This window comes from Loxodonta africana, chromosome 1 (genome assembly GCF_030014295.1).
Source record: "Loxodonta africana isolate mLoxAfr1 chromosome 1, mLoxAfr1.hap2, whole genome shotgun sequence".
Classification (NCBI taxonomy): domain Eukaryota; kingdom Metazoa; phylum Chordata; class Mammalia; order Proboscidea; family Elephantidae; genus Loxodonta; species Loxodonta africana.
In genome coordinates, this window is record NC_087342.1 from 29,812,988 (window position 1) to 29,831,933 (window position 18,946).

The 18,946-nt window shown below is 42.0% G+C and overlaps 1 protein-coding gene across 1 annotated transcript in view; it reads left to right on the plus strand.

Moving 5' to 3' along the window:
- EHHADH (enoyl-CoA hydratase and 3-hydroxyacyl CoA dehydrogenase) overlaps positions 1-18,795 on the plus strand; it is a 39,577-nt gene extending 20,782 nt beyond the window's left edge. Inside the window, exons 5-7 of the mRNA XM_003412898.4 lie at positions 824-928; positions 13,558-13,899; positions 16,460-18,795. Of these exons, the coding sequence (XP_003412946.1) occupies positions 824-928; positions 13,558-13,899; positions 16,460-17,721 (1,709 nt within the window). The 3' untranslated portion in view covers positions 17,722-18,795. The remainder of the gene's footprint in view (positions 1-823; positions 929-13,557; positions 13,900-16,459) is intronic.
- Positions 18,796-18,946: the final 151 nt, after the last annotated feature.

The following is an 18,946-nucleotide window of genomic DNA, read 5'->3' on the forward strand; positions in this document are numbered from 1 at the left end:
ACTATATGTTTTGAGACTATGTCTTTTCTTCTTAATCAACCATCAAAAGAAACCCCAACCAGTTGTTGTTAAGTCAATTCCAACTGATGGCGAGCCTGTGTGTCTCAGAGTAGAACTGCTCCATGGGGTTTTCATGGTTGTGGCCTTTCGAAGGAGCCCTGGTGGTGCAGTGGTTAAGAGATGGGCTGCTAACCAAAAGGTCGGCAGTCCGAATTCACCAGCTGCTGCTTGGAAACCTTAACGGGGCAGTTCCACTCTGTCCTATTGTGTCGCTATACGTCGGAATCGACTCAGCAGCGATGGGTTTGGTTTTTTTGGTTTGGTCTTTTGGAAGTAGATCTACAGGTCTTGCTTTGGAAGCACCTCTGGGTGGATTCAAACCACCAACCCCTGGTATGTTAGGTATAAGGTAGTTACTTCTGCTCCTACTCTGTTGCCATTCTTTTCATTATTGTTATAAAAATGTTAACAATCTCTTATATAGCTTTATAGTTTATAAAGAGCTCTCACATATATTCTTACTTAATACTCTGAATCACTGAGGTAAGCGTAATTATTCCCGCTTACCAGTGAGGAAATGGTCCAGATCCAGGCCTTCGCCGTCAGACGAATTGTAAAAGGTAGTACTGGAGCTTGAATCCAGGCTTTCTGGTCACCTCGGTAGTGCTCTTTCCACTACAATGGTCAGTGTGCTCCTATTTGTTTTATTTAGTAGTAATAGGTGCTCGTGTCCAGGGTGGGTAACCTTCCATACCGTAGAGGGTAATGCTTTCGGTTTAATCTCTCGAAGTTCTTTGATGTGTTTCATTTTGTTTTGTTTTAGGAAGGCACGTTCCAGCCTATGAAGCACTCAAGCTGGGCATTGTAGATGAAGTTGTAAACTCAGACCCTGTTGAAGAAGCAATCAAACTAGCCCAGAGAGTTTTAGGTAAGAAGATAGGAGAAATGGCACAAGATTGGAAACAAGCTAACTGTCTGTTTTTATAAGGAATTGCCTAAATATCTTATGGCACACATCCATACAACGGTATACAATACATCTTAAAAAGGAATGAGAAACTATTTATGTACGGATATGGTATGATCTCCAAAATATATTCCTAAGTGAAAAAGAATCCTTGTTTACAGGGGTTTATCATTTGTGGAACAAAAAGGGGGGATTCGTAGAAGGTATACACGAGAAGAGTGTGTATATATACTTGTTCGTCTATACATAAGTATTTCCGGAAGGATCCACAAGAAACGGTTAACGGTTGCCTCTGGGGATGAGGATAAGCAGCTAAGGGAAGCAGTAGGAAGGAGACATTTCACTGTTTTCTCTCTTGTACCTTTTCAGTTTTTATCACATGAATATATTTCTTATTGAGAAATAGAATACAAGCAAACAAACATTTTGGCAACGAGAAGACAGCCTCTATCATTTGCCACAATTAAGCCCAGGGCCTCTAGGGTTTCTGGGAAACCCTGGTGGTGTAGTGGTTAACTGCTATGGCTGCTAACCAAAAGGCTGGCAGTTTGAATCCACCAGGTGCTCCTTGGAAACTCCATGGGGCAGCTCTACTCTTCTTATAGGTTCACTATTTCAGCAAGCCTTCTGTCTCTGGTTTCTCCTTCATGGACTCATGGGATTCCTTTAAGAGTTACTTGGAGTGGTACTCCTTTCTTTTTTAACTATTCCTTTCAATCTATGGAGGTTGGCAGCTTTAAATGAGCAAGGTGGAGAGGGTTAAGGATTGTCAGAAGAAATAATCGGGAAGAGTGTTGAGCTACAGACGTGTCTAGCGTTTACACCTGTGGCTTAAGTTTGTAAGAACCCTGCTATCAACAGAAAGTTCTTTTCCTTAACTGATTTCCCTAGTTTCAGATTTGAGAGTTAGGTTCGTGAAGAGATGGATGAGGGTCATGGTCTAGTCCATCTGTCATATAAAATGGTCTGTTTACTCCAGCAACATCGCACAGCTTGTCCACTTGGTGGCATCCCGATGTTAGAGAATCACCTACCTTAAAACTTGGTCATTCACCTGTTAATAGTAGGGGGATAGTTCTAGGCTTTCAACTCTATGGACAATTACGTAGCTGTCTTAAATTATAATCATGAAGGCTATATAAAAACGAAAAACCTCCTGCCATTGAGTCGATTCCAACTCATAGTGACCCTATAGGACAGAGTTGAACTGTCCATAAAAAAAAAAAAAAAAAATTTTTTTTTTTTTTTGTCCATAGGGTTCTCAAAAAGCTGCTAATGGATTCAAACTGCCGACCTTTTTGGTTAGTAGCCTAGCTCTTGATCACTGTGCCACCAGGGCTCCTGAAGACTATACGGAAATATGTAAAAATGTTGTGATTTAAAACCTTTAAAATATAAATGTTCATATACTGTATTATTATAGCTACATAGAGTATGTGGAAACACTGGTGGCATGGTGGTTAAGAGCTACAGCTGCTAACCAAAAGGTCCGTGATTGGAACCCACCAGTCGCTCCTTGGAAACCGTGTAGGGGAGTTTTACTCTGTCTTATTTTTATAGGGTAGCTATGGGTTGGAATTGATTGGATGGCAGCGGGTTTGGTTTTTTGTTTTATAGAGTATGTATGAATACAGAGAAAACTTAGAAGAAAATAAGCAAAAATCTCCCCAAATTTTCCTAAGTGATTTTTCCTTTGTTTTGATTTTTTTTTTTTCAGGTTAGGAAAAGTCAGTTTTCCCAATCATTTCTAAAAGATTTTTGCTTTGATTTTTTCCCCAGCTTTATCAAGGTATCAAGGTATAATTTACACACAATAAAATTCACCCATTTTAAGTGTAGAGTTTGATGAATTTCGGTAATTGTGTACACTCATATAACCATCGCCACAGTCATGATGTAGTTCTCGCACCCTAAAAGTATTCTCGTGAATCTTTCCAGTTAAGCCCCTCCTCTGCCCTCTGCCACAGGCAACCACTGATGTGCTTTCTGTCACTGTAGGCTTACTTTTTTACAATTTCATATACTATGAGTTGGAATTGACTCGACAGCAGTGGGTTTAGTGGGTATAGCTGGAATCATATATTACAGTCTGTAGTCTTCTGTTTGGCTTCTTTCACTTATAGTGCCATCTTCTGGCACTATATCAGACAATGTTCTGCTGCTATTCATAAGGTTTTCACTGGCTGATTCTTTTCAGAAGTAGACTGCCGTGTCCTTCTTCCTAGCCTATCTTAGTCTGGAAGCTCAGCTGAAATGTGTCCTCCATGGGTGACCCTGCTGGCATCTGAATACTGGTGGCATAGCTTCCAGCATCACAGATACACGCAAGCCCCCACAGTCTGACCAACTGACAGACACGTGGGGATTCTTTCACTTAGCACAGTATTTCTGAGATTCATCCATGTCATTGTAGGCATTAATAATTAATTCCTTTTTGTTATTGATTAGTATTGCATAGTGTGGGTGTACCACAATTTGTTCATCCGTTTATTGGTTGATGGGCATTTGGGTGGTTTCCACTTTGGGGTTACACAAGTCTTTATAAACATGTTTTCTTTTCTCTTGGATAAGTACGTAAAAGTAGGATGGTTGCATCATACAGTAAGTGTATGCTGGAATCTTAAATGTTTTTTTAAACTCAATGATTAATGAAAAATCATTAATGATTTAGAAGACACTAATTTTTGCTGAGAAAATTGGAAAAGACAGGAAAAAGTAATATGGTGAGATGAAGTTTAAATATTCTCCCATTGCTGCTTATAGTGAATCCTATCTATAGGGCAAATGGGCAATGATGAAGCTCAAAAGTATTCATCTTTTGACTTAGCAATTCTATTCTTAGGAATTTATCAGAGAAATAATCACACAAGTACCAAAGATTTGCATACAATGATACTCACTGAAGCTTTATTACAAATAACTGAAAAATCTAATTTTAGCAGATTGGTTTCATAAAAGATGGTAGATCTCAATGAATCAACCCCAATCAGCCATTAAAACCTACACATTTGAAGACTGTTGAAGAACTTGGAAAAATGCTTGCATATAATATCAAGTACAAAACAGCTAGATAGGAAATAGCACGTGTGTGTGTGTATACTTATGTATATATTTACATAAGGAAAAACTATAAGGAGATACATCAAACCCTTAACAGTAGTTATATTTGGGTGGCCGGTAGTGAAGACTTGATTGTTTTTGTTTTTTATTTTTTATGTTCTCTTTTTCTAATGTCATTAAATTTACCCAAAAGACAAAGGGAAGACCTGCCAGTGTGGAAGGGTTGCAGCCTCGTAAAGAAATGGCTTCAAGATACTAGTCTCAACTTTAGCCATATGGGCCTTAACAAATCATCTTGCCTCTTTGGACTTCGTTTTCTTCATGAATAAAAGGAAAGGGTTCAACAAAATTAGTTGGTTTCAAACCATGTTTCATGACCCCCTGGGGTGGGAGGGGATGCTCAATAGTTGGGTCTCCCCGTTTTTTGTCATTGTTACAACCAGAGCAGCTCCACAGTGTCTGTTTTGGGTTTGAGGGATTAGGGTCTAAACCCTAAAACATGAAAAACTCTAGGATTTTAACTCTTTGTTTAATTTTTGAATGGGTTCTACTCTTTGAAACACTATGATTTCTTGGTGCTGTGTTGTAATAGAGATAGAAGGTAGAGAAACAGGGCCCATCCAATGGATGACTAGCTCAGAGAATCTTACCTACATTTGTCATCTATCTTACAAAACAAGTAATTTAGCTAGGCTTATTTATTTTGCCTTTTGTTTTCATTTGAGGTCTTCTGTTTCTCCTCTTTTGTGCGTCCCTGTTTTCCCCTTCTTTGTTTCTAAACACAGCAATTACTATGTGGTCATTTTGCCAGAACAAAATTGACAGGTTGATTTGGAGGATAGGTTCCTCAAAAATCTAATATATTAAATATATGGGCGTTTATTATACATAAGTATATATATTAAAAATTAACTGACAAACCTGCTGCTGTCAAGTCAATTCTGACTCATAGTGACCCTATAGGACAGAGTAGAACTGCCCCGCAGGGTTTCCAAGGAGCAGCTGGTAGACTCAAGCTGCAGACCTTTTGGTGAGCAGCCAAAGCTCTTAACCACTGCACCGCCGGGGCTCCGAGTACATAGACATGTGTACAAATCTATAGTTATTTGAAGCAGATGCAATAGTCTTGATCTAGAACAGTGGTTCTTTACTGTGCATCAGAATCACGGGGAGGGCTTGTTAAAACATGGATGGCAGGGCCCCAGTCGTTACTTTCTGATTCAGTAGGTCTGGGGAAGGGGGGCTCAAGAATCTGCATCTCTAACAAGTTCCCAGGTGATATTACTGCTGCTGTTTCTGGGCCACGCTTTGAGAACCACTGATGTACAGAGAACAAGGGTAAGAATGGAAGTTACTTTGCTTAGTTTTGACTTTTTACACTTGACACGCAGTGTTAAAGATATTAGTAAATCAGTTGTGAAAGACATGGCTGAAAGACATACATGTGTGGCTGCACAGCCTTCTGCATATACTACAAAAACCATTGGATTGTATAGTTTAAAATGGTGAGTTTTATGGTATGTGAATTATATCTCAATTAAAAAAACAGACATAAAATTTTTGAGCTCCCTTTTCCCTTTTGTGAAACTGTTCTAGTAATTCAGCTGTCTTAATTATCTAGTGTCGCTATAAGAGAAATACCACAAGTGGATGGGTTTAACGGACAGAAATTTATTCTCTCACAGTCTAGGAGGCTAGAATTCTAGTTCAGGGCATCAACTCCAGGGGAAGGCTTTCTTTTTCTATCGGTCCTGGGGGAAGGTCCTTGTCATCAATCTTCCCCTGGTCCAGGAGCTTCTCAGCACAGGGACCTTGGGTCCAAAGACACACTCTGCTCCTGGCACTTATTACTTGGTGATACAGGGTCCCTCTCCTCTCTCCAGGAGTCTCTCTTTTTATATCTCAAAAGAGATTGACTCAAGATACAACCTAATCCTGTAGATTGAGTCCTGCCTCATTAATATAACCGCCTCTAATCCCACTTCATTAACATCATAGAGGTAGGATTTACAACACATAGTATAGTCACATCAGATCACAAAATGGTGCATAGCCACACAATACTGGGAATCATGGCCTAGCCAAGTTGACACACATTTTGGGGGGAAACAATTCAATCCATGACATTAGCTTATTCCCAACTCCCCTCGCTTTTCAAATGATGGCCTTAGGAAAAAAATAACAAAAGGAGAAGTTCCACATGGAATAGGAAAGGAGGGAGGGAAAAGAATTTGCAACAGTCAGTGTCATTATCTAACAGCAGTTTTGGAATCAGTTATCCGTCTCTCAGTTTGTCTGAGCTGGAAGCTCAGATTTTTTAAAAGCCACCGATATTTCAAATACCAGCAGAGTCACCCATGGTGGACTGGTTTTAGTGGAGCTTCCAGACTAAGACAGACTAGGAAGAAAGGTCTGGCTATCTACTTCCAAATATCAGCCAATAGAAACCTTACGGATCACAAAGCAGAGGGCCAGCGAGGGTGAGGGAGACCCTCATGAGATGGATTGGCAGGGTGGCCCCAACGATGGACTCAAACGTGCCAGCGAGGGTGAGGGAGACCCTCATGAGATGGATTGGCAGGGTGGCCCCAACGATGGACTCAAACGTGCCAGCGAGGGTGAGGGAGACCCTCATGAGATGGATTGGCAGGGTGGCCCCAACGATGGACTCAAACGTGCCAGCGATTGTGAGGATGACCAGGGAGCGTTGTGTTCTGTTGTATGCGAGGTTGCCATGTACAAGAATGACGTTTAGTTTCCACATCCAATAGGAAAGGAGGGAAGGAAGGGATTTCCAATGGTCAATGTTATTACTTATCAGCAGTTTGCCAACCAGTTACAGGTGGGAGAGGACTGTAGGGGGTTACTACGTATCTAAAAGTGTGATTTGGGAAGTAGCTGCAGATTCCTCTACAAACTTAACATGTAACCCGGAGAGCTGACTGTAGTTAACTAGCTTCACGCATCTTCACGCTCTTGTTACGCATGAAGCCTCTCAGACGACTGCAGCGCAGTAGATTTAGCAGAGCAATGGAGAACTACTTGGCCAAACCAGATCACTCTGCCTCCACAGGGGAAGGGAGGCTCCTGTAAAATGGTATTTGTTTGCACGTGCATGTGACCAGCCACCTGCTTTGTTCCCACGCGGAGTAAGAACTCCTTGTTTCCCTGCACCTTTCTGGCAGGAAGCTTAAGACGCGTGCTGTAATGCCAAGGCCAAGAGACTTAGGGCTCCCTGCCCACCTTTCCCTGGAGGAGACCTCACAGGTGGGAGGGCACAAGCGACACCCAACTGGGAGCCTCGACTCAGGAACCTACTGCTCTGCGTTGGTCCCTTTAATGAGCCCTGGTGCTGTCACCATGGCTGCACTGGGCTAGGTTAGCCATTTTTAGCAATTCTAATTCTGCCTAAAGATGGTTACCTTATGTGCTTATTTGTTCGTTTGGGTTTCTTGGCTTTTAAAGAATCTTAGCTGTTTCATCTGCCTTTCTTTTTATGTTATCTTTTCCTCCTTGTAATGTATTTTTACTGCTGGTGGACATTTCTATAAACATGTTTCCAATGAACAAAGGGATGCTGCCTTATTTAGGCAGTCTAAGCACATGTCTAAATTGAGCTTTCTTTTTATTGGTTACATGACTTTATAGATTGAATTGTGTCCCTCAGAAATTTCTGTTGTAAATCTTAACCTCTATGCTTGTGGTTGGGGAGCCCTGGTGGCACAGTGGTTAAGCATTTGGCTGCCAACCAAAAGGTCAACAGTTCGAATCCACTAGCCCCTCCTTGGAAACCCTATGGAGCAGTTCTACTCTGTCCTACAGGGTCGCTATGAGTAGGAATCAACTCAAGGGCAACGAATTTATGCCTGTGGTTATAATCCCATTTGGGAATGGGTTTTTTTATTGTGTGAATGAGGCAGGACTAGTGTAGGGTGTGTCTTGAGACAATATCTTTTAAGATATAAAAGAGATTAAACAAGCAAGAAAGTATGAAAAGGTGGGGGAAGAGAGATGCCAAGTCCCATGAAGATCACTCGGGAGCAGAAGTTCAAAGGAGACAAGGACCTTCCTCCAGGGCCGACAGAGGTAGAAAGCCTTTCCCTAGAGCTGATGCCCTAAATTTGGACTTCTAGCCTCCTGGACTGTGAGAAAATAAATTTCTGTTTGTTAAAGCCACCCACTTGTGGTATTTCTGTTATAGCAGCTCTGGCTATCTAAGACACGAGTTCATGGGTGGCCTCCTGAAGCCCCTGCATGTACAGTGTTCTGTCTGTCCTTTGCAGCGCTTCTGAGAGAGACCAGCTTACTGCTTAGCAGGGTTAGAGAAGGGAGAGTCCTTGATGTCTGTAGAAACCAGTTCTGTGAATCGCATCTTCAGCCTCTCTTTATGCTGGACAGAGAAAATCTCAGCAGGAGGAAGGAGGGAAAAATAATCATCTCCTTTTTTCTTCCTTTAGGAGCATGATTTGTTTCTTTTTGTCAACACTTGAATATCCTTATGCCTTAGAAAAAAATAATGCATTGAGAAAAAATAAGGTGGGTGGGCCAACCTACCAGTTGAAAGGTTGGTAGTTCAAATCCACCCAGTGGAGCCTCAGAACACAGGCCTGGCGATCTGCTTCCAGAAGGTCACAGCCATGAAAACCCTATGGAGCAGTTCTACTTGGCACACATGGGGTCACTGTGAGGTTGGAATCAACTTAATGGCAACTAACAATAACACACGTATATATGCTGCTGTTGTTGTGTGCCATCGAGTCAATTCTAACTTACAGCAACCCTATAGGACAGAGTAGAACTGCCCAATAGGGCTTCCTAGGCTGTAATCTTTATGGGAGAAGATCAGTAGGTCTTTCTCCTATGGAACCGCTGGTGGGTTCGAATTGCTGACCTTTCAGTTAGCAGCCAAGTACCTAACCATTATGCTACCAGGGCTCTCTCTCTCCATATATATATGCAACATACACACATATGACATACAAAAGCCTTATATTGTTGTGCTATTAAATTCTTTTTAATAATTTTTATTGAGCTTTAAGTGAATGTTTACAAATCAAGTCAGTCTGTCACATATAAGCTTATATACACCTTACTCCATACTCCCACTTACTCTCCCCCTAATGAGTCAGCCCGCTCCCTCCTTCCAGTCTCTCCTTTCGTGACAATTTTGCCAGTTTCTAACCCTCGCTACCCTCCTATCTCCCCTCCAGACAGGAGATGCCAATACAGTCTCAAGTGTCTACCTGATACAAGTAGCTCACTCTTCGTCAGCATCTCTCTCCAACCCATTGTCCCGTCCCTTCCATGTCTGATGAGTTGTCTTCGGGAATGGTTCCTGTCCTGGGCCAACAGAAGGTTTGGGGACCATGACCACCGGGATTCCTCTAGTCTCAGTCAGACCATTAAGTCTGGTCTTTTTATGAGAATTTGGGGTCTGCATCCCACTGATCTCCTGCTCCCTCAGGGGTTCTCTGTTGTGCTCCCTGTCAGGGCAGTCATCAGTTGTGGCCGGGCACCATCTAGTTCTTCTGGTCTCAGGATGATGTAAGTCTCTGGTTCATGTGGCCCTTTCTGTCTCTTGGGCTCTTAGTTATCGTGTGACCTTGGTGTTCTTCATTCTCCTTTGCTCCAGGTGGGTTGAGACCAATTGATGCATCTTAGGTGGCCGCTTGTTAGCATTTAAGACCCCAGATGCCACACTTCAAAGTGGGATGCAGAATGTTTTCATAATAGACTTATTTTACCAATTGACTTAGAAGTCCCCTTAAGCCATAGTCCCCAAACCCCCCGCCCTTGCTCTGCTGACCTTTGAAGCATTCAGTTTATCCCGGAAACTTCTTTGCTTTTGATCCAGTCAGTTGATGTGCTATTAAATTCTTATATCCAGATTTATGAGGTCTCTATTCAGTTCTTATATTTTATGCTGTCCAATAAAATACTACAGTTATCTTCTTAAAAGTCTTGTACCTTTCTTGATAAATTCATTTCCAGGGTCTTTTTTGTTTTGTTTGTTTTTAGCAGCTTACTGATGTATAATTTACTTTATACAATTTTGCAACCATCTCCACAATTCAGGTTTAGAACACATCCATTACTCCAGAAAGTTTCCTCATGCCCATTTGTGGTTAACCCTCCCTCCTGCCTTTAGCCTTAGGTGACCACTGATCTTTCTGTCTATAGATCTGCCTTTTCTGGGCATTTAATGTCAATGATAGCATACAATATGTAGTCTTTTACATCTGGCTTCTTTCATTTACTGTAATATTTTTGAGGTTCATCTGTGTTGTAGCATGTATCAGTAGCTTGTTCTTTTTTATTACTGAATATTATTTCACTGTGTGACTAGACCAGAAGCCCTGATGGCACAACAGTTAAGCACTTGGCTGCTGCCCTAAAGGTCAGTGGTTCTAATCCACCCAGCAGCTCCTTGGGAGAAAGACCTGGTGATCTGCTCTTGTAAAGATTCCGAAAACTAAACCAAACCTATTGCTGTCAAGTCAATTCCAATTATAGGACACAGTAGAACTGCCCCATGGGGTTCCCATGAAGATTATAGCCTAGAACACCCTATGGGGCAGTTCTACTCTGTAACACATGGTGTCACTATGAGTCAGAACCAGCTTGATGGCACACAACAACCACATGGCTAGATCCCATTTTCTTTATCCATCCATCAGTTGATGGTCATTTGGGTTGTTTCCAATTTGGGGCTATTACGAACAATGCTGCTATGAAAGTTCACGTACAAGTTTTTGTGTGAACATATATTTTCATTTCTCTGGGGTAGATTCCCAGGAGTAAAATTAAACAATAAGTTTATCTTTTTAAGATAAATGTACTGTTTGACATTCTCACAAGGCTTCCTGTGAGGCTACCCATCCCTTCACACCATTACCAGCACTTAGTATTGTTTTTTTTTTTTTTATTATGGTCATTCTAGTGGGTCTGTGCAGGTTATCAACAAATTACCCCACAACTTAGTAGCTTAAAAATCAAACATTTATTATCTGTGAGTCAGGAATCTGGGTGTGGCTTAGATAGGTTCTCTGGTTTAGGCTGTGTTCAACGTGTCAGCTGGGGCTGTAGCCATCTCGAGGCTTGACTGAGGGAGGAGCCTTAGCTCGCTCAAGTGGTTGTTAGTAGATGCAGCTTCTCATGGGCTGTTGGACTGAGAGCCTCCATTCCTCACTGGCTGTTGGCCAGAGGCCTTACTCAGTTCTTTGCCACAGAAGCTTCTCCAAAGGACAGTCCACAACATGGCAGCTGACTTCCATCAGAGAGAGCAACTGACAGAGCAAGAGAGGGCGAGCCAGACCAAAGCCAGAGTCTCTGTAACCTAACCTTGGAAATGATATCCCATTACATAAAAGCTGCCTACCACATTCATTATGGTTTAATTCTCATTTACCCCTGGTGGCACAGGGGTTAAGAGCTCCACTGCTAACCAAAAGGTCAGAAGTTCTAATCTACCAGCAACTCCTTGGAAACGCTGTGGGGCAGTTCTACTCTGTCTTATAAGGTTACTGTGAGTCGGAATCGACTTGACAGTAACGCATTTATGACTAATGATGTTGAGCAGTGGGTTAATGACTAACAATGTTGAGCATCTTTTCATGTGCTTATTACCCATTTTTATATCCTCTTTGGTGAAATACCTACTCAAGGTTTTTGCCTATTTCAAAAACTGGGTTGTCTTATTACTGCATTGTAAGGGTTATTTACGTATTCTGGTTACAAGTTTGTTATTAGATATTTGATTTGCAAGTTGTATTAGTCCTCTATTGCTGCAATTACAAATTCCTACGATTTTCGCAGCTTAAACACCAGAAATATATTATTTTACAGTTCTGTAGGTCAGAAGTCTGGTATGGCTCTTACTGGACTAAAATCCAGGTGTCAACTGCTGTGTTCCTTTCTGGAGACTATAAAGGAGACTCTTGTTTCCTGCTCATTTGGGTCATCAGCAGAATCCAGTACCTTGTGTTCGTTGTAACACCAAGGTCCCCATTCTCTTTCTGGCTGTAAACTAAGGGTCATTTCCTGCTTCTAGAGGCTGCTGCATTCTTTGGCCCTTGGCCCCATTCCTCCATCTTTAAAGCCAGCCAAGGCAGGTCGTGTCCTTCTCGTGTTGCATCTCTGATTGTTCTTCCGTCTTCGAATCTCTCACCACAGCCAGAGAAGGTTCTCTGCTTCTAAGGATTAGATTGGGCCCAAGTGGATAATCAAGGATAATCTTCCCATCCCAACGTCTTTAACCACGTACAGTGACATTCATAGGTTCTGGGGATTAGGACCTGAACACCTTTGACGGTAGGGGGTCATTATTCTGCCTACCACACAAGTATTTTCTTCCAATCTTTGGTTTATCATCTCTTTCTTAATGGTATCCTTTGAAGTACAAAAAGTTTTTAATTCTGATGACGTCCAATTTATTGACTTGTTTTCTGAATCATGCTTTGGTGTTGTATCTAAGAATACTCTGCCTAAGGGAAGATCTCAAAGATTTTTCCTGCTTTCTTCTAGATTTTTTTTTTTTTTTTTTGTAGCTTTAAATCTTAAATTTAGATTTATGATCCATTGTGAGTTAATTTTTGTGTACTGTTGGGTAAGTATCTAAGTTCTTTTTTTTTTGGCATGTGGATATCCAATTGTCCATTTATTGAAAAGACTCTCCTTTCTTCCACTCAGAGGTCTTGGCATCTTTATGGAAAACCAATTGGCCATAATTGTAAAGGTTTATTTCTGAACTTGCAGTTCTCTTTCATTGATAGGTGTGCCTATTCATCACCATTACACTCTTCTTTGTTTCTGTTAGGAATAGAGTTAATATTATTTTAAGTTTAAAATATTATTAACCCAGAACAGTTTTTCTTAAATTCGTTGATAGATTAATATTTAATCCATTATAAAATTATCTTGGCCTCGGAATAAAAGGAAAATACAACTTTTATGCCTTAATTAAACCAAAACTAAACCCATTGCCATCAAGTTCATTCTGACTCATAGCAACCCTATAGGACAGGGTAGAACTGCCCCATAGAGTTTCCAAGGAGCACGTGGTGGATTTGAACTGTCAGCCTTTTGGGTAGCAGCCATAGCTCTTAACCACTACATCGCCAGGGTTTCCGTGCCTGAATTAGGTAACTTAAAATTGCTTAGTCTTATAGGACTAAGTTGTAAAGATGTCACATTTTGATATTAGTGTTATATTAAACATCTTGATGAACAGTATTAAATTTTCTACCTTAGATTTGAACAGGTTGTTGTCATTGTCATTATTATTATATAAAACCCAAACCCGTTTGCATGGAGTCAATTCCAACTCACAGCTACCCTATAGAGCAGAGCAGAATGGCCCCATAGGGTTTCCAAGGAGCAGCTAGTGAATTTGAACTGCCGACATTTTGGTTAGCAGCTAAATACTTAACCACTGTGCCAGCAGGGCCCCTTATTATTACATACGGTACTTGTATTCCCTTTGTATTAAGTAACATTTCCAAAGATCTGATTTCTTTTCTTATTCCTTTCAGATCAACCTCTAGAATCCCGTAGACTCTGCAACAAGCCAGTTCAGAGCTTGCCCAACATGGATGCCATTTTCAATGAAGCCCTTCTGAAGATGCGGAAGCAGTACCCTGGGTGCCTTTCTCGAGAGACTTGTGTTCTTGGGGTTCAGGCTGCTGTGTGTTATCCTTACGAGGTGGGCATAAAGAAGGAGGAGGAACTGTTTATGTACCTTCGGGAATCAGGGCAAGCTAGAGCCCTGCAATACGCTTTCTTCGCTGAGAAGGTGGCAAATAAGTGGTCCATTCCCTCTGGAGCATCCTGGAAAACAGCATCAGCAAGGCCTATCTCCTCAGTTGGCGTTCTTGGTAAGAATGGTTAATGTAATTCTCCAATTCTACACATGGAAGGTACCACCATTTGCTGAGGGCCCCTGGGTGCCAGACTCTATGCTAAACATACTAGCTGTGTTAGCTAAGTTCATTCTCACCACAAGCTACCAAAATCAAACCAAACCCATTGCCATCGAATCAATTCAACTCATGGAGACCCCATGTGTTACAAGAGTAGGACTGAGCGCTGTAGGTTTTTCTTGGCTGTAATCTTTACCGAAGCAGATCACCTGGACTTTCTTGGTGGTGCAATGGGTTCAAACCTCTAACCTTTAGGTTAGTAGCTGAACGCAAACCATTTGCACCACAGACTAGAGACACTAACCAACCTTCTCAGCAATGAGCTAAACACAAGTGGTGTGTGGAATCTGACCCCAGGTCTATCTAACTCCAGATTCTGAGTGTATTGTTACTCACCCCTTCCTTTTCCCTGCATGTATCTCTCCCTACTGGATTTCCCAGTGATGATTATTAATCTACCACATTTTAAGGTGTTGCCTCTCACTCTCGTAACTAGGAATTTGGAGTGAAGGCTCTGTCTTTCTGATCCCTGGGTCCATTCACTTGTGGTTCAAAACCACTATCTTAAAATCTATCTGAACTCTAAAACAGTGGCTTCCCTACTCCCCCACACCACGCCCAAATTTTCCCCCCAAAAATGTCTTCTTCCCTCTGAAGCTACCTCCCTGATTGGCTCTACTTTCCTAACCATCACTTGCTCTTAGTCTTGGCTCGGGGATGGTCTTCGGGGGATTAAAATATATATAGCATTTTACCATTTCAGTGAGTTTAAGAACTCACTGAAATGGTAAAATGTTATATACATCAGTCTATATACAGTTTTCAATATACAGTTTTTGGGGTGGGTGGTCCATAGCTTACCAAACACACCATCTTTCTTAACCCTTGTGAAGTTCTCTGGCACCAACCCAACTTAAGGCCCATGCCACCTCTTCTCAGTCAGCTGTGCAGCTATCCTAGCACCAGTTTTCAAAAAGACCATTCTTTCCCTACTGAATGGTCTTGCACATATAACTAATCATAACTGTATGGGTTTGTTTATGGACTCCCAATTCTATTCCATCGATCTATATGTCTATCCTTAGGTCAATACCATACTGTCTTGAATATTGTAGTTTTGTCATAAGTTTTGAAACCAGGATGTGTAAGTCCCCCAACTTAGTTCTTTTCCAAGACTGTTTTGGCTGTTCTATGTTCCTTGCATTTCCATATAAATTTAAGCTTTTCAGTTTCTGCCACAAAAACCCAGCTAGGGTTTTGATAGGGATTGAGTTGGGTCTGTAGATCATTTTGGGGAAATATTGCCATCTTAACAATATTAAGTCTTCTGACTGATGAGCATGAGATATCTTTCTTTTATTTAGGTCTTCTCTAATTTCCTTCGATAATATTTTGTAGTTTTCAGTGTGTGAGTCTTATGCTTCTTTTGTTAAATCTATTCCTAAGTATTTTATTCTTTTTGATGCTATTATAAATGGAATTGTTTTCTTAATTTCATATTCAGATTGTTTGTTGCTACCATATAGAAATGCAATTAATTTTTGTATATTGACCATATATCCTGCAACTTTGCTCAACTTATTTTTCAGCTCTAGTTGTGTATGTGCGTGAATCCTACTCATCCTTATGTCTCCTGAAGCACTTAACACAGTGCCTAGCCTTAACTAATTGTCTATTGTATTCCTTGAATCAGTCTCTTTATTTTTCTTTTATTGTGCTTTAAGTGAAAGTTTACAAATCAAGTCAGTCTCTCACGCAAAAACTCATATACACCTTGCTATGTACTCCCAGTTGCTCTCCCCCTAATGAGACAGCACACTCCTCCTCTCCACCCTGTATTCCCTGTGACCATCTAGCTTCTGTCCTCCTCTGCCTTCTCATCTTGCCTCCAGACAGAAGCTGCCCACATAGTCTCATGTGTCTACTTGAGCCAAGAAGCTCACTCCTCACCAGTGTCATTTTCTATCTTACAGCCCAGTCCAGTCCCTGTCTGAAGAGTTGGCTTTGGGAATGATTCCAGTCTTGGGCTAACAGAAGGTCTGGGGACTGTGACCTCTGGAGTCCTTCTACTCTCAGTCAGACCATTAAGAATTTGAGGTCTACATCCTACTATTCTCCTGCTCCATCGGGGATTCTCTGTTGTGTTCCCTGTCAGGGCAGTCATCGGTAGTAGCCAGGCACCATCTAGTTCTTCTGGTCTCAGACTGATGTAGTCTCTGGTTTATGTGGCCCTTTCTGTCTCTTGGGCTCATAATTACCTTGTGTCTTTGGTGTTCTTCATTCTCCTTTGCTCCAGGTGGGTTGAAACCAATTGATGCATCTTAGATGGCTGCTTGTGAGCATTTAAGACCCCAGATGCCACTCTCCAAAGTGGGATGCAGAATGTTTTCTTTAATAGATTTTGAATCAATCTCTTTAAATGCCACATTACCGTAGCTGCTTTTCATCCAGTGAGAAAATTCCTAGTTCTCAACACCACTGAATTCTTGTTTTTCTCCTTCACTCCTATCTGCAGGCCTGGGAACAATGGGTAAAGGCATCGTCATTTCTCTTGCAAGGGCCAGGATCCCTGTGATTGGTGTGGAATCAGACAAGCAGCAGCTGGAAACTGCAAACAAGGTCATAAACTCCTTCTTGGAAAAGGAAGCATCCAAAATGCAACAGGATGGCCACCCCTGGTCAATACCAAAACCCAGGCTAACTACGTCTATGAAGGAGCTTGGTGGGGTAGATCTAGTCATTGAAGCAGTATTTGAGGAAATGAGCCTGAAGAAGAAGGTCTTTGCCGAACTGTCAGCCATATGCAAGCCAGAAACTTTTTTGTGTACCAATACGTCAGCCCTGGACATTGATAAGATTGCTTCTGCCGCTGACCGTCCTCACTTGGTCATTGGCGCCCACTTCTTCTCACCAGCACAGGTCATGACGTTGTTAGAGGTTATTCCCGGCAAGTACACCTCTCCTACTACCGTTGCCACTGTTATGAGCTTAGCAAAAAAGATGAAGAAGATTGGAGTAGTTGTTGGGAACTGTTTTGCATTCGTTGGGAATCGAATGTTGGCTCCTTATTACAATCAGTCATATTTCTTGTTAGAGGAAGGCAGTAAGCCAGAGGAGGTAGATCGGGTGCTGGAAGAGTTTGGCTTTAAAATGGGGCCCTTTAGAACGTCCGATCTTTCTGGGTTGGATGTGGGTTGGAGATCTCGGAAGGAGCAAGGTCTTACTGGACCTGAATTGCCTCCGAGAACTCCTGCCCGAAAACGAGGTGATGTAAGATATTGCCCAATTCCTGATATGCTCTGTGAGCTAGGACGATTTGGCCAAAAGACAGGTAAGGGTTGGTACCAATATGACAAGCCATTGGGTAGGATTTACAAACCCGATCCCTGGCTTGCCAATTTTCTGTCTCAGTATAGAGAAACCCAGCACATTGAACCGCGTACCATCAGCCAGGAGGAGATCCTTGAGCGCTGTTTGTATTCACTTATCAATGAAGGATTCCGTATCTTGGGAGAGGGGATAGCTGCTCGCCCAGAGCACATTGATGTTATCTACTTACATGGGTATGCCTGGCCAAGGCACACAGGCGGTCCCATGTTCTACGCGTCCACTGTTGGGTTGCCCATAGTGCTGGAGAAGTTGCAGAAGTATTCCCAGCAGAACCCTGATATTCCCCAGCTGGAGCCTAGTGACTATCTAAAAAAACTGGCTTCCTTGGGAAACCCTCCTGTGAAAGAATGGCAAAGCTTGCTGGGGCCCCCTCACAGTAAATTGTGATTCAGCCTTCCAGGTTATGCTGTGCACGCTGGTATCAGGCGATGCACACGGAAATTCGAAGATACAGAGTAAGATTGTTCTGGCCTAAAAAGCAAAAGAAACAATATTCGATCAGCTAAATCTCCTTTTTGGGTCTTCTGTCTGATGATTCTCAGGGGGCAAATCTTTAGGAACGTGTTACCTGTGCCTCTGAATCTGCACTGATCAGATAAATCATTTCCATCCCAATGACTAAGGAGAGAGCCTTGTGAATAAGCTGAGGTTCCCAAGGGCTTTGATCATTGGAGAAATATGTCACCAATCAATAAATGATAAATGCAGCTGAGCCATGAATTCATTTTGACCCTTTCCAACCTCTCAGGCACAGCACCGATGGGAAATCTTATGGATCATTTATTCCACAAACATTCATTTAGTGCCTCCTGAACGTCTTGCACTATCTGATAGCACTTGGCAGACCTAGAGTTCAGAAAAGCATGGAGCCAGCATGGAAGCCTGTGATGAAATATAGTCCATAGTCTTGGAAGTGGGGTGGAGATGGCTGGCAAAGACAGTGGTGAGGGTCTCTGAGAGTGAGCATGGAAAGCTTCCCAAGGAGAGACAGAGGTAGTAATCAGAAAAAAAGACAGAGTGTAAAAGGCAGAACAGTACTGAAATTATGGGCAAAAAAGAGTTGGGAGCTGGTGAGAGACCAAGCATGGCAGACCAGAGTGCAGAACTTGGGGTAGCGTGGCAAGTCACATTCAGTGCATCACTTCTGCCCAAGGCCAAGTTACATGAGCACAGTTGTACTTGCTGCCTGCACATGGAAGGGACTCAGTAATGTTTGTTGGTAATTTCCCCCAGACCAGGGGATATCCACAGCCTTGTCTTTATTCTATCTAAGGAGAAAAACCAAAACCAAACCTATTGCCATAGAGTTGATTCTGACTCATAGCGACCCTAAAGGACAGAGTAGAACCGCCCCATAGGGTTTCCGAGGAGTGCCTGGTAGATTCGAACTGCTGACCTTTTGGTTAGCAGCCGTAGCTCTTAACCACTATGCCACCAGGGTTTCCACTTAAGGTGAAGTAATAGAAAATATTAAGTTGTCAACTTAGCATAAGAAGATGCCTTAGAGAACATCTAATCTAGGATTTTTTGACTCTGTCATAAAATAATGTTGCCAGTTTCCCTGTCAGAACAAGCTTTTGTAATATTGGAAACGGGAATGTTTAATTCTTGA